Source organism: Diadema antillarum, unplaced genomic scaffold (assembly GCF_040938485.1).
Source record: "Diadema antillarum isolate AM-2024a unplaced genomic scaffold, OU_Dant_1.0 seq00001851_RagTag, whole genome shotgun sequence".
NCBI classification, from domain to species: Eukaryota; Metazoa; Echinodermata; class Echinoidea; order Diadematoida; family Diadematidae; genus Diadema; species Diadema antillarum.
Window position 1 is genome coordinate 275644 of NW_027272523.1, and position 24214 is coordinate 299857.

Consider the following 24214-nt stretch of genomic DNA (forward strand, 5'->3'; position numbering starts at 1 on the left):
TGCTAATATGACACTGTACCTGGTGTTATTTTGACACTGTACTGGTGTTAATTAAAAAATGACACCACATGGTGTTGATTTGATATTTGTTGGTGTTAATATCAATGGTTTAACACCCGTCCAGCTTCAAGAAGAGACCACACCAGCTGGTGTTACTGTGGTGTAAATTTATTTTCACATTTTTTCAAAAATCTAGTATTTTAATGTAAAATTCTTGATCGTCTTGTTTAAATTAAAAATCAACAAGAAATGCAGTTACTAAGATACTCTTCAAAAAACAGTTTAAAATTTGGAAATGACACCAGGAGGTGTTAATTTAACACCCTAAATGAGCACCGAAAATTTAATACCAGCTCGGTGTTCACTATTTAACACCGGACTTTTTGCAGTGTAATAAGAATTTTTTTGCTGCTTTTGACCATAACTTCAAAAATGTACCTTTATATGTAGTGACCAATATATGAAGAGTTTGTTTGTAAAAACCGATAAGTCCATTTTTAAAGATTTTGAGTTATGTTCTCTGTCATAAAGTACAAAATAATACCTTTTAAATGATATATTTGTCACTACATATAAAGGTTTATTTTTGAAGTTATGGTCAAAAGAAGCACAAATTTTCTTATTATTCTCCTTATTTTTCTTGACCTTTAATCGCAAATATCTCCATTGGGCAAATATGGACTTATCGGTTTTTGCAAACAAACTCTTCATATCATTTAAAAGGTATTATTTAGTGTACTTTATGACAGAGACCGTACTTCAAAATCTCTAAAAATGGACTTATCGGTTTTTGGGAACAAACTCTTCAAATAGACCATTAACAATGGTGATTCCGTGACTTTTCCCCCAAACTTGCGTTCTCTGACCAAAGTTATTATTATGATTTTCACTTTGTTGTAGCCATCATGCACACTTGCTAGCCTTACTCATACTGGCGTGGATGGTGCATGGGGGCTCCAAATTTACACAGAAATGAAATCAAAATAAAAAAATAAAGAAAGAATGGGGAAATGAAATCATTTTATTTCATATTCTATACTTCTCTTCTTTTATCGTCTATCCTGATTAGAAGGCATTTTGGAACAGGGAGAATTTCAATCGCTCTGCAACCGGTGTTGTTTGTTAATTGCCTTCATAATCGTTTTAAGACCATTTTGTTTATTTCTGGGGTGTTGTAGATTTTATTGAGATTATTTTGGTCATTGGTAGTTTTTATTATGGATTTTTTTTCTGTTGTTGCTGAAGGTTTTGCTCAATGCAGAAGATAGTCTGCTATTTGTTATAGATGAAAGTGTTTCAGTTTGATAAAAGAATATACAATTGGAAATCCTGTACTTCCCAAATCTTCGCAGATTCCTAATTCACAATTATCTTCAGATATTCACTTGGTATCGTAATGAGCGAAAGCTTTTAGCAAGACTACTTGTCCAGTCTATAACAAGGAAAAACTGAAAAACACCAACTGACAATCTTGTTTGGGGAGCTGAGGGGGCCCGGGGCGCGTTTTTTTTAAGACGGCACAGATTGGGGCATGGCGCGTGTTAAACTTATGGGAAAAACGTTGGGTTAGGGTTTTTGGTTAGGGTTAGGGTTAGGGTTAGGGTTGGGGTTAGGGTTAGGGTTAGGGTTAGGGTTAGGGTTTGATGGTTAGGGTTAGGATTAGGATTAGGGTTAGGTTTAGGGATAGGGTCCCCGATAGATTTTTAGGGTCCCCAGTCTGCGCCGTCTAAAAAAAACACGCGCCCGGGGGGGCGGGGAGACTACCCATAACTCAGTAGTGCCGATAGAGGACGCTACATCAATATGGCGGCGCCCATGGCAAAAAGACCAGTAAAAAGACAACTTGACGATCATGACGATCGAGAAGAAAACACTGCTTGTGATCAAAACTCTAAGCCTTCCAAAGTGCTGTATTCAGACTGTGCTCGATTCTTGGATTGGTGTAGAGAGCAGGGAATTGATGTTAACCCTAAGGTATGGAAAACGTTCTTACTCTTAGCCTTGTTTATCAGTGACCAGCGAGCTACATGTAGCTACAGACTAACAGTTACAGTAAGGTAATCACACCCACAGATCACCCCATCCACGATCCACGAGCCACACCGCACGCACCGTACCGGTCGCGGTGACCACCTCGTGCTAGGCCTGCCATACCAGCACGTGGTTTGCCCTCAGCCACGCTGTCAACGATAACACGGCCCGACCAGTTTGCAGTCGTTGTTTTGTATAGACCTCATCAAGATTTAGAAATTTTAATGAAGTCAATCAGAGAAGCTTTGAAGGAAGTTGGTCTATCTCTCAAGAAAAGTTCTATTACCAGGGGGATCCACTGTAAATTTACTGTATTGTAACTATACGTATACACAGCCCAGTCGCTGTGTAAGTAGCACAACAGGGCTGTACCAATGGACCGACAAACACGAAGAGAGTTCAGCGATCGCATGGCGATCGCTTTGAATTTTGATACTTTAGTTCATTTTTTATCACCTCAAACTCATCGAACGAACAAAATAATAATGAGACTTCATATATAATATGCTATCAAAATTGAAATTCACATTTTACAACTTACTGAAAATGATGATTTAATATGCAGCAAGTGCAAACGGTACATCTGATAATCGGCAGTTCACTCGATCTGTCGACCGTGCGTGCTGCTACCATAGAGCGCACGCATGCAGTAGATCACTGCACTTCCAGCCACGCACGCCCACGCATAATTTACTGAGTAGTCACTCGCCATTTTTGCATTCTGCAACGATGAACCCCGATGGTCGGGGACTCCTTCGCTGTTCTGCTGCGCTAGAAAGTGCTATTTTTTTTGTTCAATGGACTTATCGTGAGGGCTCTCTATGTGGACTTATGAACCTTCTGTAATACAAGCATGCACTTAACGTGAGTAACATATAAATTTTAATAAGTTTTGTAGTCGTGTTGTGGTTCCCCACTTTGAAGGTGCGTGCCTCGTTGGTCAGACGCTGTATTCGCACAGCGTACTACAGCATCTGGTTGGGCTAACTGTATTGTAGAGTCTAACGTTAGCATTTTTTTTTTATAATGAGAATTTATGATTACTGACTCTCTCATTGAGTCATTGTGATCAATGGCAATGTGAATTGGTTGTAAACAACCTCATTACTTGGATACAAGGGACTTCTCTCTTTCCTTCTCTTTAATTCTTCAAATCATAATATTTAGTTCAGATTTTAATACAATTTTACTATTTTTAATTCAAGATAATGAAATGTACAAATCAAATTGCATTCTAGTCTATTTGTTGGTTGGACTCTAACTGCGACCAGCGTGAACATGAAGCGTTCGGGCTCCATCTAACGTGCATACAGTATTAGCATAGAGTCTAGGGGTCTAGATACAATATGATAATTTCATATTTGCCAACATTTTTGAAGAAGTGCTAACGTTAAAGCGGTAGATTTGCAAGGGAGCAAGGTGACTGAGACCGAGTGTGCATTGCGTGGAGGGGGGGGGGGGGGGTGGGAGAGTGGTGTCCCCCTGCCCACGTGGCGCGTTTTGGTTTTTCAACTTCAAAATATGCACTTTGGTGCTTGAACATACTTCTACCTGTTTTCGAGATAATCAATGCGCAAGGAAGGGGAATTGTGACCTTCACTTTATCTAATATGACAGGTTCGCTACAAAATCGGTATAGGCCTATTTGAGTAAAATATCGGTATCTGGCTAAAATCTCTAAAAAGCGGCAGTCTACCGCCCGTGCCCAAATCAGTAGAATTGGCACGTATATATAATTTATTAACATGCTTATAGTGATGTATCAATTTTTTTTTTCTTTAAATTGCTGGAGGCTGTATTTGGCCATTGGCCACCCGTTCATCATTTTTCCAGGTGACTGTCAACAGGCATGGTTCCTGTGCCCAGTGTGGCATGGTGGCTGTGGAAGACATTTCCAAGGGAGAGGTTCTCTTCTCAGTGCCAAGAGCAGCCCTTCTTCATCCAGAGACTTGCTCCAGTATCCTAGCTTCTCATCTAAAAGAGGGTAGGCCACCTACGTTGCACTTATATGTAAAAAAACCGCACGAAGGTTTGACCTCCCGTGCCAAAATTCTACTGAGCGCAAAAGCATAGATTTTTACATGTCGCCGACGGTCGAATTTTGGATGGCGTTTTGGGTCCAATTATGGGTGGTTTGCTTTAGAGTGTTTTCTATCATGGCGGTTCCCTATTAGTTTGAGTGAAGATGTGCTTTGCTACATCGGTACATGTAAAACTGTCCTTACAATAGCTGAGTCATCATACTTCGTAGCAGTGAAAAATTGTACTTTTTTTTTGAAAATTAGTTTTATCCTTCAGAAATATCATGTCTCATTACTCACAATGTTGCAATGTCTTTGTAAGTTTAAATACTAGATCACTGATTCGTCATTGCTGGTAAAGTAGTACTAGTATTGCTATTTTAATATCAAACTATGGTTGTATTGTTTTCTTGCTGTTTCAGAATCCATTACTTGAAAAGCTGAAATTTTTGGCGCATTTCGCACACCTTGAAATTAGCGTGAATAATTATGCAGATTTGTTGCTTGTCATGTGTCTATACTGTTTTATGTTTTCATTCCGTGGAATTAAAAGCATGCCAAATTCATCTTACCCTGCTGAGTGCGAAAGATAACTTGCTCAAAAATTTCAGCTTTTACAGTAGCCTGTTCATATGGGCCATGTACATGTACTATGTGACCGTGCATCACAAAACGAACAAAAAGTCGCACGCACTGATTTTGTGTGAGGTCTGAAAATAGGTGAAAAGGGTCAATATGGTCAATTTTGGCTTTTTTATATTTTCTGAAAGAGCAATTCTTCTTCTACATTATGCTAAAATTTGGTATCATAAAATGAACAGGAAAGTGTTTTTTTTTAGCAATTTATCTCGGAACACTTTTTTTTAGAATAGTGTGATTAGGTGTGTCTTTAGAGTCTCCCTTTCATTTCTTAAAAAACCCTGTACACACTCTTCACTTTCAACTCTAATAACTTTAGAAAGGATGATGCTACTGCTTTGAAAGTTGGTGTTTATCATGGACAGAATGTGTTGATAGAACATGCTCTATTTCAGCTTAATCTGATAATCCCTTCATTGTGGTTAAACCAGTGGTTTTCATCCTGTTTTTTGTCCCATTCATTGCACAGGTAGCACAGCATGGCGAAGATTAAACGCTTGAATAGACCCTGTGCTTCAGAGCCTCTTTTATCAGTTCACACTTTTCAGGAGTGTGTGCTTTCTTTCCAATATTTAGATAGGTTGGGAGAGTTCATTTGATTTGAGTTATACATCATTTTAAAGCTTGAAGTCTGCTCTTTCAGAATATGCTCTTAACTGAAAATCCATGTCTGGCCACTTTTTCTTTGTTTTGTGGTGCAGGGTCACATATGTATGCAATATTGATATTATTTTGGAATGAATAGATGAAGGGTACTTTGGTAATGCTAAGAGATATTCAGAACTTTGCAAACTTCTTCCACTGATGATGAAAGTCAGGGATGATTCATATTTAGCACAGTGCAACAGTCACATCCAAAAGCTCCGCAAATCCTGTGCTGTTTGTATTAGAAAGCAGCAGCAACAGAATACGGAGGTAATACATGTAAGTGTTTGAATGCTTGTGATCATCTTGCATCTCATGTAGTAAATGCAGAGAAGTGGTAGTCTTGGTTGACTTCAAGCTGATTTTTCACGCTTTCTTTCAGGTGCCTCAGAACTCAGAAGCGCAAGTGGATGGGTCCCCCTCATCTTGACTGTGATGTACGAGTATGGCAACGCTGAATCAAAGTGGCGACCTTATCTTGACCTTTTCCCAGATTACAACGAGCTGGACCAGCCAATGTTTTGGGACAGGTGGGCCCCATTTAAAATGATACGGTTTAGTTTTGTTTTTCTAAGAAGGAGGAGACAATGGAGAAGAGAAGAAGATTCAGGAGGGTATTTTAAAGGGTTGGTATAGTTTTGGATGAGATGGGGCTTCAGGTTTCCAATGTTTTTGTTTTTTATAACAACATTTTGAGATAATGAGAAATCTCTTATGAAATATGAAAGAACATACATGTACAATTGTGAGAGGAATTCAAAGTTTATGTGATGAAAATTGGTTTTGAAATGGCTGAGATAGGCCTATCCAAAACAAGGCAATCATAATAGAATGTAGGACCCATCTTTTGTTACAATCACTTTGTTTTACTTTGTTTTTTGATATCTCAGCCATTTCAAAGCCGTTTCTGGCGTGTGTAAGAATCCAGGTGAGTCTTCTGAACAGTGTTGAATGTTATCATACCGTCTGCTCAAGTAGAGGCAAAACACTCTGTCCCTGGGATAGGGCATTAAATGGAGGTCCCATGTTCAAGAGCATTGCAACTCATGTAAAAGATCCCGCTTCGTTCATTCATCCCAAAGAGCATGGTGCATAACCTAGTAAAGTTGCCCCCCCCCCCCCCCCCCCCCCCCCCCGCCATTATAACCCCATGGAAGACCAGCTAGTGCAAATGAATATGGGATATTCAACCATCTTTTCTAATTTCAGATGGAAAATGACAACAATACAAACAAAAACACATCTGTTAGGTGAAAGGAAGGAGGCACCTTTTAAAGTGTCCATCACCCATATGGTCAGTTGGCTGACAACAGATATGTTGCATTTTTCATATAATGGCTACTATGGAATGACACATTAAGCGCAGCCATGCTCTTTTCCTTGAAATGCAGATGCAGAGATTGACACGTCTGCTACTATCTAATGATGATATGAATGTAGTCTGAAAACCACATATTATTGACTGGTTTTCAGATTTTCCCTTTGAAAAATGGGCAATCTATTCCAACTACATAGCTTGCTCAAGCATTGCTGAAGGCTTGCCTCATCTAATAATGGTAATAACTATAAATTTATGCTAAAGAAAATCTAATCATACACTTTGTAGAAAGCTAATTGAAAGAAGCAGATGACATTTTTACTTTGAGAGTAATGTGAGGCAATGGGGCCAGAGGCCCCAGTAGATTTTAAGATACAGTCAACCTTACCTAAGTTGAATCTAGAGGGACTGATGAAAGTCTTATGACTAACATGAATTTCAACTTACACAGGAGAGTTAACACATGTTTAAATACATGGGGGTAGAAGCTTTCTTCAACTTAGTCGATTTTCCAAACTAGACGAGGTAGACTGTTTAGGGAAAGCACTATTCTGCTTTATACTTGGTATTTTCTTGTTCCTCTTCTTCTCAATATGCAGTTTGTTCCTGAAACGGGAGCTGCAGGGAACGGGGGTGCCAGAGGTCGTAGCGGGAGACATCCACAAGATGACGCAAGAGTACGAAGAAGTGGCCCTGCCCTTTATCAAGAAGAACCCAGACTTATTCAGGTACATGGGGTTTGATGGACAGTCATTATCATATGTGGCTTCTGTTGAATAGGATAACAGGCGGACATGAAAAGATCATTGCCGGTGCTGGGTTTTTAAAAATGGGGAGCCCCAGTCTATATTTCTGGTGCCACTTGCAGGTTTAATCAACAGCCCCGTGGTTGCGACGGCCATGATGACTATTATAGAACCAGAAAAGGTGTCTGAGGGAATCGTGTGTTATAACAAGATCAGCCCGTCCTCAACAGGTTAAAATGGGACCCTGGCTTGCTGCAAAAAGGCATACACATCAATTTGAAGCAGAGCATCAGGTTTAGATTAAATTTGGTTCCCAATCACTGAGAATCCGAAGGCTTCTTCTGGGGCTTGTGCATGATTTCGGTGCTACTGATGAACTCCCCAAATGTAGTCTTGTGAATGAGGCCTGTGATATCATGATTCTGTGCTGTTACATTGAGTGACTATAGATACAATATGTGACCATGCATCACAAAACCAACAAAAAGTCACCAGACATGGAATGTTAGTTAAGGGCAGATTCTTACAGAGCAGACTCTAAGCTTTATAATGATGTATAACTCAATTCAAATGGACTCTCCTAACCTATCTAAATACTAGGAAGAAAGCACACACTCTGGAAAAGTATGAACTGAGAACAGAGGCTCTACAGTACAGGGTCTATTCAAGCACTTAATCTTTACCAAGCCGTGTTAGCTGTGCTATGAATGAGACAAAAAACAGGATGTAAACCACCTGAGCAACAACAATAAAGGGATTATCAAATTAAGCTGAAATTAAGCATGCTCTATAGACACATTCTGTCTGTGCTTAATGCCAATTTCTAAAGCAGTAGCACTATCCTTTCAAAAGTTAGTAGAGTTGAAAGTGAAGAGTGTGCAAAGGTTTGCTTTTTTTTTTAGTGGAAAGAGCCTCTAAGACATACCTGATCACACTATACTCTACCATAAAGGGTTGTAGAAAATCTGTGGAATACCCACTTTCCCATTATTTTATGATCCCAAACTTACGACTAATGTAGAAGAAGAACAGTATGTAGGTCTTTCAGAAAATACAGAAAAATCAAAATTTACTCGGTTGATCCATTTCACCCTTTTTTAGTGCTCTCGTGAAATCGAGGGGTGCGACTTCTTCTTGGTTTTGTGATGCACAGTCACATATGGAACAAAAGGGCTTGAAATTTTACTTGGTCAACTGTGATCACGCTAGCCAATTCACGCATCTGCCCTGTCTATGTATTTGCATCGTGATCGCAGCGGACAAAGGTCACCTCGCACTATACCATGGAAGCCAAGGGTTTATAGTACATGTATAAGTACGTACGTAAGTACTTCTATGTTCTAGAAGAGGGCGGTTTAGTACCATGGGGTGGGGTCCTATGGGGCAGTTTGGGCACTACGGGGCTGAAGGCACTTACTTGGTTTATGCTCCCAAATTCACCCAATCAGACTAGAGGAGTCATCAATTGAGGTAAAGAAATATTGCATAGAAGAGGTCAATAGGAGATAATATTAGTTTGCTTGGCTTTAAGGTTCAAACAGGTTTGTGCCATACATGTGTGTGAATAGTAGTTGGTTCTTCAGGAATAAGAACTCTTCATCTACCAAATATATAAATCTTCAATACATATCATTTTACTTGATGAAATTATTGATAAGCTGGAGATTTGCACTTCAACTGTGTGCAAAAGTGCAGTGAGAATTATAAATTTTGTTTTGGTATATAGTTTGCTACTTACCATGGACCTTTATCATGTAAGATGCTTTTGTCTGTGAAAGTGCAGGTAGAATTTCAAGTTTTATTTGGCTTATAAAGTATGTTATTTCCCATAGACCTTTATTATCAAAGTTGTTTCTTTTTGTAATGCAGCAGAGTTCTTGGAAAGGGATAAACATGATAGTGCTCTAAACTTTGAAAATGTAATGTAAATGCAACTTTCTGCAAGGAATAATCAAGTGCTATAGATAGAGTTGCAGTTATGTTGTGTATGCGGTGTAGCCAAGCAGTCTTTATCAATTCATAAATAGGCAGTGAGGGCCATTATCATCAATCATGCCCTTTTTATCATGACAGTACTGAAGTCCACACCCTCGAGCTGTACAAGAAGGTTGTCGCGTTCGTGATGGCGTACAGCTTCACAGATCCTGGTAACGACGATGACGAGGATGACGACGCCGACGATGATGATGATGATGATGATGACGATGACAAGGTGGGGAGAGGGTCCTCCCGCGACCCGATGATGGTTCCCCTGGCAGACGCCCTCAACCACATCGCAAAGAACAATGCTCACCTGAACTTTGGGAAGGAGAGCCTGACCATGGTGGCAGTGAGTGATATCAAAAAGGTCAGTCGATGCATAATTACTACTCAGCTTAGTGCACTGCTGATATGACGAACAAGGTTGTAACGAAATTCTCATTACAACAAAGTTAAAATTCAGGTCCCAAGTATTAATCATCTTTACAGCTGTATATTCTTTAGTGTTTGGCCATATCAAAATTTTGATATAACAAAAGTAAGCTGCTGGTCCCCAAGGACTTCATCATGGCGGGTGTTGCTTTTATACAAATAATGCACAGGTCTCGGTGCATTAGTAGGAATTGTGTGCACAACGTAACTGGATTTGTTTAAGCCATGCTGCGCAGCTGAGTGTATTTAGACTAATTTCCATGCTTTAATACCAAATGCACATTATTCTTGCTGATGCATGAAGAACATGTGCATCTGTCTTGTAGAAAAATGTGAAAAAAAAAGATTTGCCAAAAATCCATATTTTAATCATATGTCTGCTATTAATTACTGACACATAGCAAATAAAGTGCATGCACTGGAAGCTGTACATTTAGTAATTACTGGATGCATGGCTAACCATCTCTTGCAAAGTGCACAAACTCTTGCTACAAGCAAATGATAGCATGTTTACAGCATCTATCATCATCGTGATCGTAATCGATATCAAACTTGTGTCCTGTAAAAAGTCAATGCACTGCTCTCGACCAGCGCACAGTATTCTTGACCTGTTCTGTGAATGTTATTGCTCTATTTGAACCTATTGACAGCAGGTAGCTGCACTATCACTCCCGCACCATCGAGCATCGATATTGCCAATGTTACATAATCCTTCCATATCTGTTGAATGTTTGCAGTGCATTCTTATGTGCAAAATAGTAATGGGTTTGTCAGAAATATTGCTGTAAATGTCCAAAGCAGTGTTTATGTTTCACCCAATGGAATGAATAAAAATCAAGTTCCATAATTTGATTGAACTGGCATGGTGTAATCAGAGTAAAAGAGTAAATAAGAAGTGATGAGGATATTGCAAGGCATACAAATGTACTCTGAAGATAAAGAAACAAACGCACAAATGTAAATGATTATAGAAAATCTTAGCCATTACTGTTCTCATCTTTTTCTTTCTTTCTTTCTCTGAATTAGGGTGAGGAAGTGTTCAACACCTATGGAGATCTTGCAAACTGGGAACTTTTGCACATGTATGGTTTTGCCGAGGAACATGCAGAAAACTGCTATGATACTGTGAGTACTACTGGTAGTCTTTTTGAGAGTTTAGGAATCAGTTAATTATTAGCTGTTTACATTATTTATACTATCACATCTTCTCATGCAAAAATATGTTGTTGATTTTTTTTTGATTTTTTTTTTTGGGGGGGGATAGGTTAATGGTTAGTTCTAATCAAAACTTAACAGTCTAAAAAATCCAGGAAGAGGAGAAATTATTGAAGTCACAATGTTCTACAAAACTGTATGTTAGGATCTCTCTCAAACTTATGTTTATTTCTGTTAAAGGTGCATGGTCCCGGTGTTTTACGTTGTAGTCAAATGCGCACGCGGGCGCTCGGCGCAAGTTTCCTATAGAGACCTACGCTATGGACTCCTCTTTAGCGCTTACGCTGTGGCCCACTTCCCCGAGTCTGAAGAAGTCCAATTCACTGTAGTTAGTGATCCGATCACAGTTCGGCTCATGATTCGGCTGAGGGGGATGACCGCTTTAGCAAACTTCTTTTGTGATGTCATAACAACAAGCACATATGCACGCACCCTGGCATTACTACAGACTGCGCGATGCGCAGAGATGGCAACGAAGGCAACGTTACTTAGCAACACCTACGCACTTTACTCTTGATGACAGCTCAACTTCGGTAATCTTCGTATCAATGCTAACGGTGATCGGCTGTATCATCAACAGTGCCCTCTACACTACCAGGACTATGCACCTTTAAGGTTTTATACATGTCTTGTTTCCTTTCAGTCACAAACTCAGGTGTAATTGCTTGCTTCCTTGACATGTTTTGTTGAATTGAAATACAATATAGTATTTGTAAAGTTTGAAACAAAAAATAAAAGAGAGAAATTCAAGACTACTGCACAGTCCAAAATTTACGATCTGAGACCAGAGATTACCTGTGCTGAATTCTAAATATGCTATTTAGATGGCGCGGTACAGTTCAGTACGGTACACTTGAGAGCGTTCGAGCACTCCTCTGATGCAGGTCCAGTATGGTTCGATTCACTGTAGGAGAGCACTTGAATGCACCCTTAGTCCCAAGAGGTATTATAGGCATTAAAAAGAGACATATTTGTATTACAGTGCACTCCCGTTACAATGAACACGGTTATAACGAAATTTCGTTATAACGAAGTAAAACTTGTGGTCCCAAAATTATCGCCATTAAAGTCTATGGTACAAAATCCGCTTATAACGAACATGGTTATAGCAAAATTTTCGTTACAACGAAGTTTTTTCCGAGCGCCACTGACAAAGAAAAACAAAAGAAATGTGTTCCGTTATAACGAAATGCGGATCGGTTTCGAAAGTACATAGCGGAACAAGCATTGAGTGTCTCTGCATGGGTGAACGCTTCATATAACTGTGTGTTCACTCTATGTGTCACGCACGTTTTTCGAGGAGAATTTGCGTTATTGTAATACAATAATCTGAAATCAAATAAAGTTCCTTTTATTGTTTTGAAGGTTCTTTATTACACAATACAGATTCTGATACACCTAAATGTCTGTTACAGTTCAGAAATGAAATATAGGGCTTGTTATTTGTTCCCTTGTTTCCTTGTTTTTGTTATATATTGTATTTGTTCGGTTATAACAAAATTTCGTTATAACGAAAGAAAACTGCCGGTCCCGAGCATTTCGTTATAACGGGAGTGCACTGTACTCTTTTCTCTTTTTTTGCCATCAAACAAAACTTGCCCTGTGCATCGGCACAGCAATGTAAACATGTTGTTGCACAAATTGAATATCGCTGCAGCCTTTTGAGATTTGACAGTTATGCCATAGGGAGAATTAACTGTGGAAGTCTGTTCGACAGTGAATAAGTCTGTCGATAAGTTCCCCATCTGTGTTCTCCCTGCGACGAGTACAGGTGGACATTCCCTGTCAGTTTCTGTATGAGGAAGTCCTCCGCCTTCATCCAGACGACAAGGAGGTACTGGAGGAGAAGTGGACCTACCTCACTGAGGGAGATATCCTCAGGCCGGACGGATCCTTCATAGTGGGCGTGAGTGGGATTCTGACGGATGAGGAACTGTATACGGCCCTCAAGGTTAGCTTCAAAGCAATGTCTTATATGCTTCATACATATAAGAAAACCCTGTGTTATATCTGTTTTGCCGTGTTGAATCAAGTTTTAATCACAAGAAAACGGTAACAATACTAGTCAGGCACTCCCCTGCCTAGTATGAGAGAAAAAAGAGAGAGAGAGAGAGAGAAAAGAGAATTGCGGTACTTTGGAATGCCTGAAAATGAGTTTAGGATTTTGCAGATAATTATGCTCTTGTAAACCTACTTTGCATCCTGCAAAATACTCTCCTTGAATTTAGTATTGGTAACAGAACTGAAGAATTTCTGTGATTTTACTGTTTTTCCGCTCTATGCATGTCACATACTTAGAGTGATAAAGCAGCAGCAAGACTTCTCTCAATGTATCTCTGAAAGCCATCCTGTCAAAGAATCTATTGGTTCATTTCAAGGAGGATTGTACTGTTGTATTTCTGCCATTATTCTGAAGTGATGATAGTGGTGTAGCTTTTGCTGTGTAAGACATCATACCAATAGCAAGAAAAAAAGAGAGGAAATTACTGCATTAGCATTATGACAGTAAATGATTCTTGGTATCAGCTTTATAAATTGAATTGAATGTCCTTTACTGAGTTCTCATTGTGAGTTTGTCCTCAGAGAGAGTGAGAATTTTGTTTCTTGTTTCCCGTTTTTGTTTTCTTCTACCCTCCCTTCTCTGTCTCTCCCCCCCCCCCCCCCCCAGGTTCTGACAATGGAGAACGAGAAATTTGTCAAGTACCTCGAGGACGATGGATGGTGCAGTGATGATGAGACAGACGAGTCCCTCGAAAACGGTAAGCCCCAGTCCTTTGTCTCTCATCTCCATTCCCACTAACACTAATATTTGTGCTTTGTTTTAGCATGCTTGCAGAGACTCCAACCCAAAGTAGCTTCTGATCTGGAGATTCTCCCGCCTGAAACCCCTAGCAAAGAAAGTTGATGTGTGCGAAGCGCGAAATTCCCAGGGTTCTAGATGCTCTCTGGTGCTATCTAAGGCTTATTTTTTCAACATATGGTAGAAATATGTAAGAAATCCTTTCCAACGGGAGACAAAGAGCCAGGGCGGGAGAAATTAAATCTCAAACGGGAGAACGGGAGATTTTGCAAAAATGGGTTTTCGGCGGGAGATCTCTCGTTGAAAACGGGAGAGTTGGAGTCTCTGTGCTTGTGTGGTGCCATTCACACTTGCACTGGTATTTGTGTTGTGTTTCATCATGCTTAGTTTATATCGTATCATACTTGCATTTCCTTTCTGTGACACAAAAATCTAATGGATGTGTGGTGTTTAATGATTTCCCTTTAATACAGTCTGTCACTGTATAAGAATGTTCTCACCACAAACATACTTTTTATATATTGAGGATTTTATATTTTCTAACAGTGAAAATTTATCTCATATTTGATTTTTTATATCATGCATTGTCATAAATTGTCATCATTGCCTGGCTATGGACGTAGGATACAGCATTCTAAAGAGCCAGGTATGAGATGTCCAAAATGATTAATTTAACAGATTCAGAAGGATTGACTGTACGTCTTTTTGTCTGTCTCATCCAGAAAATCTCCCAAAGCTGCCAGAGTCCTGGAGAGAACTTTTGTCAGCTGTAGCCACCAGGTGTTTGGACGGTTTTGCCATAACCGCCCAGGAGGACCAAGGGACGCTAGCCGACCCCGAGCGGCTCTCCAAACTGAGCTCCCGATCACGGTATGCGCTGTACGTGAGGACTGGACAGAGAGAGCTGCTGGAAAGATTGCGCCAGTTACACACATGACGTCTCTGGTGCATGGGGGGCATAGAATAGCGCCCTCGCTCTGTCCGTTATAACCCAGTACGTGCTGTTGTTTTATCTGGATGAGAGACCTGCGAGAACAGATTCAAACGTGAAAAGCTGTTTGAAATTAAGTGTTACCTCCATTCCCACATTTCTGACGTGAAATTACTGTTTAACGGCTGTTCTTGTATGATGTAGTACAGTGCATTTGCAGATGCAATGATCGCCTCGCACTAGATCTGTCTGCACCCACCATCAGTGCATCCATTGGATGTTGTGGTCGAGCCTTAAGCGTTGCCATGGAGATACATGTAGATAACATCTGGACAGAGTACATCTGTCATACTTTTGCCTAACATGTTCACAGGCTCTCAGAGAATGGAGGGACCAGGAGAGACAGAAATACAAACAACAGCAGCAGCAACAACACGAGGAGAAACCAATGAAGTGTCGGTGTTGCAGGACTCCTTGGAGTTGAACTTTATCTTCAAACCTTTCATTTTATGATCATTCAAAGGTAATGTCCAGCAGCACTTAAAGAAACATTTAGTAGTGCTCCTTACAGAAGAAGAAAATCAAAACCTAATCATTTTGAAATAAAGGAGAATCAATGAGAGAAACAGTAACCATAGAGATATGGACTTCATGAGAGATGCTGGCAATCCTCAAGATGACGTGTTTTGCAGCAGAAGTGCTGCTGTAGACACAAACATGACGTGGAACAGTTAAGGCTATCAGGCAGTTGTACACAGTGTGTTTGAGATAAATAACCCCTACTGTGCTTTATTCACCCACCGATCATCATGTCTGCTGGAGTGGCTTCTTTGCCGACTGGCAAGGACGTCACAAAACTAGACTACCAATGATGAGAAATTTTTTCTGTTTCCTTGAATGCTTTGAATACTCGCACTGACTCGGGTGTCTTTCCCTTTTTGTCTCTTGTTAGCATTTAAGTACAACGATGACATACAAAATGAATGTACAACTCGATTATTCACTTCTATAAGTTTGATGCCATATAACCATCAAATCATGTAAAACATAGAATTAAATCAAAGTTTCCTTTTTCTTTTCCTCTTTTCTGGCAAGGAAACTGTACACAACAAACATTATATTTCATGAATGTAAAGCCCAAAATCTGTTATAAAAGGTTATCATTTTGGCAAATGGTCCTTCCAAAGCTCTGATGATATTATTCTATTTGTTGAACATTCAAATTATCTCTGGAATATTTGATTAAAAAATAACACAAACTTTTATTGATATTATTGATTTTGTTGCATTGAACTTTATATTGCACATTATGATGAAATAATAGCACCAGAAAGGAGATATGGAAGATTATGCTTAAAAACTGTGGACCACCATTATGATACAAGTATAAAACTCTACTTTGACATGCCATAGTCACAATTTACTCTCTGATTCCATTTAGCTGGCACGACTGCCAGGTATGTCTCTGTAAAGTCGCTCTTCCGGATGAGCACTCCCTCAGCGTAGTATTTGGTGCTTTTCATTTCCCCCACTGTAGCCCAAATCTTGTGTGCCGGCAGCAAAGGAAGAGGTGTGATAGGGCTGGGGGCAGGGTCACTGTCAGCCGCATGTGGGGCAAGGGGTTCACTCTCCACATGGTCGTCTTCGCGGGGTTGCTGGACTGGGGCTGGACTGGCTCAGGCGGCGGCGGTGTCTTCTCCACGATCACCTCGACTGCTCGCTGGTTTTCATCTGTCTTGGTGTGGGAGGGCGATGCTTTCCTCTGTGTGTGTCTGACGTGCCTTGCCAGGTTATACAGTTTGCTCCCATGGTAGTCACACTGTTGACAGGCAAATTCCCAGCCTTTATGGACGCCGTGCTCCCTTCTTAGGTGGTAGTCTAGGCCCCTCTTTTCACTGTAACTAAGACTTCCCACAGCACCTGCCAACATAGGGATCTCATCTTTGCCTGTATCTGCCTGAGCCTCGTCACTCCATCTGAAATGCAGGAAGAGAAATGAAATGATGCAAAGCTTTTAATGAAGGAAATTAGGTGGTTTTCTTTTCCTTTTTGGGTATCGCCTTTGTGGTTCATTGGAGATTGACTCATCTTCCGATGTGTCTCTGTGCACAGAATTTTCTTCCATGGTTGGAGGTTGGCTAGGTGATGGGGTAGAGGGTGTATGTGGCTGCCTACTGTGATCGTGATCCTCTCTGACATGATCACTCTGCTGTTCTACATCATTTGGCTTGTCTGATGGGAATTTGTCTGGCTTGACGGCTAGGACGTCGTCATCCTGGACTTCTTTTGGTGTTGGGGGTATTAACCCTATTCTAACTGGGCTATTTGAGACCAAGTTTTTACTGAGGGGGGGTCAATTTGACCTCCCTTTCAGATCTCGGCCGCCAATCGCGCGATCACCGCGAAATTTTGCCTGAAGATAGAGCTGGATGTCAACTCCAAGATTACATGGTCATACAATAGAAAAATATTACCTTTCTATTTTTAATAAATTAATTATGCAAATTTGTGCATGAAATCATATTTTCACCTATAACTCCATTAAAAAGACTGGAGGATTGCTAAATTTTTGTGTCAGAATTCCTCAAGACACATCACACAATTTTGGTGTACAAAAATAGCGCAATCGAAATCAATTTCTTTTGTTTTTTATTGTTTTGTTAATTTCTTATGTATTTTATTGTTTTTTCGACCTTTTGTTTTCTATTGTTTTTTGCCAAAATTTGTTGCAGGCACTCTTTCAGGCTTATCTACACTAGAATTGATTAATTTCAATGGTTAAAAGTTGAAATAATCTAATTTATATCAATTTAACCAAAAAACACAATTTGCATTGGATTTGCACACGATATCGTGAATTTGAGCTGTTTTTTGGTTGACATGCATATGCAAAACAATACGTAACTTCAAAACGGTGTACCCGGACGTCGCAATTTTGGTCTCAAAATATGCGGGATACTTCAATGAAAAAAGTCGGGGAACGACGCGGCAAAATCTTTGCGCGTTGCGAAATCGTGGCGCGAAACGTCGAGGGGGGGGGTCAATTTGACCCCCCCCCCCAGTTAAAATAGGGTTAAGGGTCCACTTTGTCCGTTCTTCTCCCCTGTATGGTTTAAGCTGGTCAGTGTGTACAACAATTGACTTGGCATTTTCCGAAGCTTGAATTCGGAAGGTCATGTCAGAAAATTATGTCACAATAAAGTACAGTCCTTTCCACCTTTACCTGTAACTTTGGGGAGACCCCTTTTTCTCCTTGCATGGTCGTATAGCCATATGAACATCCCTTCTCGCAAGGCTGGATCCGCCGCTCTTCTGTCGAACTTACGTTTTTGCCTTGCTGCATTTGTCTTGTAGTGTCTTTCAGTTTTCTCATGAGTATTTTGGAGTCGTTGTCTCAATTCTTTGGCTAAGTCTCCTAGGCATTCATTTTCTGGAGGGGTGGATGGCATTGCTATGTCGATGGGGAGACTTTTCTCCCTCCTTAACATCATCATATTAGGGCTTTCCCCTGTCGAGTCTTGGGTGAACTTCTGTAGGCGCTGGTGGCATAGGGGAGGACTTCGTCCCAGTCCTTGTCACCACCACTTTCCCCACTTAGCATCGACATAGCACTCAGTAGCATGCGGTTGAATCGTTCAACCATCCTGTCAGATTTCGGATTGTAGGCTGTTGTTCTTGTTTTTCTTATCCCAAGTAGCTAACACATCTCTGCAAACAACTGCGACTCAAAGTTGGTCCCTTGGTCAGAGTGCAGCGTATGTGGGACCCCAAAGCGACGCACAAATTCTTCTATAAATTTCTTGGCCACCATCCCAGCTCTTGCATCAGATATGGCATACGCTTCCATCCGTTTAGTGTGGTAATCGCCTACCACCATCACCCACTGGTTTCCCTGACTGCTCTTTGGTAGTGGTCCAAGCAAATCGATTGCTACACGCTCCATGGGTGCTACTTGATACTGTTGGATGGGTGCCAATCTCTTCTTTGGGGGAGACTTTCTCCGCTCACACAGTTCGCACTTTCTGATACACACACGCGCATCGGCTGTAATTCCCGGCCAGTACAGTCTAGCCTTTACTCTAGCTACTGTCTTCTTCAGCCCAAAATGTCCACCCATTGGACCAGCATGCAACTCAGCTAAGGCATCATTCCAGAGTTTCACAGGCAAAATCACTTGCCACCACAGAGACTTCCCGTCATCTGCCTCCCATTGCCTACACAAAACGCCCTTGTGCATTTCTAACTGTTCCCATTGTAACCAATACGCCTTGGCTGACTTCAACGTGTGAGAGATTTCTGGCCACTTAATGGTCGTGTCCTCTTGTCTTCTTTGGCTTCTACCAGCCATTTCAGAGTGCCGTCATCTACTTGAGCATTTCTCACGTCTTGCCATGATAGAGAGGGCTTGGCTGCAATACCCCATACCACCTTCTCACCTTCTTCACTCGGTCATCTATAGACCGTCAGTGTCTCTAGCATGCTCCCCCATTTCCTCTCGGCTACCGAAATGACTGGTGCCCATGGTATCATCATGGCATTTCTGTTGTACCTGGGTACTTGATACCTGTATTGAGTGGGCTGACTAACAATTTTGTCGAGTTCGGAGAAATGAACTCCTCTTTTCTTGACTCTACCTCTGTCATGATGATGCATCTTTTGCTTTGTTTTGTTTTGTTGTTGTTTAACCCTCTACCGTTCGAGCCAAGTTTAGGTTTGTATTTACGGAAATGTTTACCCTGCCCGGGGTTTTTCTTTTCAAAAATAGTTCACTTGGCGTTTTCCCCATAGTGGTGTGAGGTGTGTTTCTCGTTATGATCAGAAAATTAGCAACTTTGTGAGACATTGATTGACTAATGCAGTGCCTCGGCATGAATTACCAATTATCAGTGTCCTTAGCATTTGGTCATGAGCAAGTAAAACAAAATACATGTACATTTGTAATTCTGATGGATTTGTTATGTTGTTCCTCCGTCAAACGATTACAAAAGATATTTGGGTTTCTGTGACGGCTATGCCACTTTAAACAAGCTGTGGCTGTAGTAACACACCGTGCATGATGATGCAGTGTATGTGGTGCAGATAGGTGCATACTGTTTGGCAGCCGAGACGTGAAAGAAACACGCCCTCTGGCTAATCAAATTCTGTATATGTCAAATATTTCGTGAGGTTTTTATTTTCGCGAATTTCGCGAGTCTTGTGCTATTCACGAAATTTGAGACATGCGAAAATATTGACTCTGAATCCGACATGAATGTGACGTACGCATGTACTCTTCTCCGTTCAGTACAGGACTTCACGATCGCAAATTTAACCACTCGCGAAATCGTCAGGAATTCCAGATTCGTGAAAATTCAGTCTCACAAAATGTATGGCATATACAGTACTCTGCTTACCGTATTCACTGCTGATACGGCCGCACTATTTTAAACAAAAATTGTAAAGCAGTAAAGTCAAGGTGAGGCCTATATGCCTGCACTAGCAAATTACGGTATTGTTTTTCCAACTCAAGAGAATCACCTGCCTGACAGACACTTAATTATAATCATGTATGGGACTTTGCAATGTGCCGATTGTTATTGTTATTGTTGAATAGAAAACGTGTGGAAACACACAGAAATAACAAAGTTTCTTATGTTAGAAATAACAGAGAAAAGTAATGAAGTTTTGATCAGAACAAAATCCCTCTGTTTTCAGGTTTCCATCGCCATTGACGGATGTAGCTTATCCGGCGTTGCGGCTTTATCGCCGGCAAATACGGTAGTCAGATAAGAAATGCTCTGCCCAACACTACCTGATTCAGTGGAGACTACTGTAATACATGTAGCATGATATTGTCCCCAAGGAGTTTATTTTAACAGAGTTTACGTACTTTATATGTTCTAGTGTCTGAACATACTGTTACAACTCAAAATGTAATCACTGGTATTGAAATCATTTCACAAAAGTGATTTCATTCAATGCATTTTTGCCATTGAAAATCCTCTCTCATAATTGTCAAAGGCTGCGACTCTGATTGTCTTTTTTAATCTTTGGTTTCAGCAGTGATTGGCTTTTTTAATGTTTCTGCAATTCATTATCAGTGTATGATGGCATTTAATGTAAAGTTATGGTTTGTAGCAAGATTTCTGTGTCCTTCCGCAGTTACAATTTAATGTAGGTTTACATGCTTTGTGTTCTATTTATAAGCCTCTTTCAATACAGTAGATTTTCTGACTTGGCAATAAATGTATTGTGGTTACTGTAAACAGTTATGAAAACTAGCGTCCACTGTTTCACTTTTGTGTCACTGTTTGCTGATGTATTTGTGATTCTATGCTGAGTGCGATTGCTCATTTATGTGTGCGTGTATGTGTGTGTGTGTGTGCGCGTGTGAGTGTGTGTGTGTGTGTGTGTGTACATTTTAAAGGGATGGTATAGTATTGATGGAGATGAGGATTGTGCTTTTTAACTGTTTGTGAGATAACAAGAAACTATTTATGAAATAATACAGAGGATGCCGTTCTAAGAGCAATGCAAAGGTTAATACATGTAGATAAAAATCGGTTTTGGAATGGCCGAGATACCCAAAAACAAAGTAAAACAAAGCATTCCTCATAAAAGATGGGTCCCACCTTTTATTAGGAATGCTCTATTTTAGATATCGCAGCCATTTCAAAACCGATTTTCATCTATTAAAGGGATCGTATGGTTTTGGTTTAGACCTAACTTCAGGTTTCTAACATATTTTGGTGAGATTACAAGAAACCTCCTGCGAAATGTGAATGAGCATGTAATTCCAAGTGGAATTCAAGGTTTATTTGATGAAAATTGGTTTTGCAATGGCTGAGATATCCAAAACAGCAATCCTACTAAAAGGTGGGACCCACCTTTTATTATGATCACTTTGTTTTACTTTGCTTTTGGATGTCTGAGCCGCTTCGAGACCGATTTTCATCAAATAAACTTTGAATTCCTTTAAAGGTAGGGAATCCCATTTGCATGCCTTAAATGAAGAGTTGTATAAATACAGTGGCATGTTGAAGAGAGTATCATTTTAGAAACTCCCATAAAGTATTGAAAGTGGAAGGTAACATTTAGTACGTTTTTTTGACCGTTAGATTTTGAATTGAATTTTTTTCGGGGCTCACCGTAAATTCCAGTACATTACTAGGCTAGCTTTGCAGACCAATGCACTGCATGTGTGTTCATCATGTATATTTTGTGAAGAAAGTTCATCAACGCAAGCCTCATTTCTATATACATTCTTGCCACACACTCTATATGTTATTACATCAGCTCTTGTACTTTTAGATTTGTGTTTATAGATAACAAATACAGGAGACTGCAACAAAAAGGCTTAAGTGTGGCTGACACACAGAACTACTGAGTAGTTGAGTTTTGTGCATTATTCAAATTTTAGATAACTGTTGACTTCCAAATTTCTAAGCAGTGGCCTAAGCAAGTCCCCTGAGGTTCATATTTAATGTTTTGCTGCATTTTGGGAGGTCTGTAAAAGGTATCCCCTACCTTTAAGAATGGTATGCTCTGTGCTATTTCATAAGTGGTTTCATGATATCTCACAAAAAGTTAAAAGCGCGGTCGTCATCTCTACCAATACTATACCATCCCTTTAAACTCTGAATTCCTCTTAGAATGGCCGCCGCATCCTCTGTCTGTATTTCATAAGTACAATGTAGTTTCTTGGTATCTCACAAAAAGTTAAAAACACAATCCTCATCCCTCTTGCAATTACATGCTCTTTCATATTTCATTAGAAGTTTCTCATTACATCACCCAAAAATGTTAGAAACCTTAATTTGGGTCTCAACCAAAACTATACAATCCCTTTAATGTGTGCACTTTCAATGTTGTGTCTTTTGACATCTCTCTGTGTGTTGGTGAGTTAAGAGTAGCTGTATGTGGCTAGCTACAATGAATATAAATGTACATAGATTATATTTTTAAAAATAATGTACATACATGTAGAATGCCTCTTCCTTGTACAGTTGAACCTTGTCATAACAAGGATCTAGAAACCATAACAATTACCTTTTGATATCATGTATCTCATGACATCAGGGTACAAAATCATAGTGAACTATGAAGAGTTAGGACCTGCTAATTCACCTCGTTATAAAGAGGATTTTGTTATATCCAACCTCTTACAAGGTTTCACTATACTGTGTACTCCTGAACAGGAATTATTAGAACCACCAGCATGATTTATGAGCCAATATCAAGAAAGGAAGATATGGGTGCATGTTTGAAAAAAAATATATAATAACAGTGGTTGAGGAAAATGACATCACTCTTTAACATTCATTGATTTATTTCAGAATCTCTCTTCCATTTGATACAAATGAAATGGTGAAAATATAATCTAAATGAATTATTTCATCAAAACGTGCGACAGTCATTACAAAGCCACATGCGTATCATGTACAAAAAATCAGCTGCAACTATAATATAGACGATCAATAAGCTTGATATAAAATTTGCACATGAAAAGCAACTCATGAAAAAGGTAGAGTGTGATTCACAGTACATGAATGAAATTCACTGTTTTCACAGCCTCTATCAAAAGCATTCTAGGTGTAGTAATTGCATGCAAAGTGATCAGAGAGTCATTGCAAGGCCGGCGGAACCAATGGGGGGGGGGGGGGGGGGGGGGGGGGGAAGGGGGGAAAGGGCTCATGCCCCCCCCCCCCCCCCCCTCTTTAAGTGGCACCGAATAGAAATACTGTAGATAGAGATCTTGAAGTGTAAGCGCGGTAAGGTTTTTCTGCTGAAGACCTTTTTTTTTTTTTTTTTTTTTTGCTTGTCAGCTGAAGAAACCTGGAAATAGAAGGGGAGAGATGAGCTGAGGACCTTTTCTTTCTTCCCTTTTTTCTTGTTAGCTCATGAAACCCACAAGTGCCCCCCTCCACTTTTGAAAACGCTCCGCCGGCCCTATATTAAAGTGAGATGGCCTCTGGAGACCGAGGGTTCTGTTTCATGAAGTCATCACATAGAAGTCTTTACATAAATCTCAGAATGGCCAAAGTCGCTCATACGTATGTAGCGAAAGACTTTCAGATCAATTTCATGAAGTCTCTTATGAATGTGTCTTATGACTGAAAAGTCTTTCATAAAAAAGACTTTCATGAAATGGACCCCTGTTCTATTTCCGCCAAAAAATTTACCATTGAATTACCATTATTTGCTACTGGGGCTTGCCAGCAAAATGTCAACCAATCTGCACAGCTCTATTTGAAGACTAATTATGAGGACACATACAGCTTGTAGCCCTTCGCAAATGACTGTGACAAACCAATAATTTAGCAATTTTATTGGCTGAAGTGACCAATTTAATTATTCAGTGGGAGTGGTGTACTGGTGAGCTTTCTCCTGCTTCATGAATAACAATCACATTTGATAGGTCTGAAAAGACAACACAACTCAGTGCATCTCAGTGGGCAAAAATAGGAGAGATATCAC

The 24214-nt window shown here is 40.1% G+C and overlaps 1 protein-coding gene across 1 annotated transcript; it reads left to right on the forward strand.

The window, feature by feature from the left end:
* The first annotated feature begins 1803 nt into the window (after positions 1-1803).
* On the forward strand, positions 1804-15051 carry LOC139712770 (N-lysine methyltransferase setd6-like). Its single transcript, XM_071624563.1, has 9 exons — positions 1804-1974; positions 3865-4015; positions 5719-5866; positions 7254-7382; positions 9474-9747; positions 10839-10937; positions 12799-12978; positions 13696-13786; positions 14550-15051. The coding sequence occupies exons 1-9, from the start codon at positions 1804-1806 to the stop codon at positions 14762-14764; spliced, it is 1458 nt and encodes a 485-aa protein (XP_071480664.1). The 3' UTR covers positions 14765-15051.
* Positions 15052-24214: the final 9163 nt, after the last annotated feature.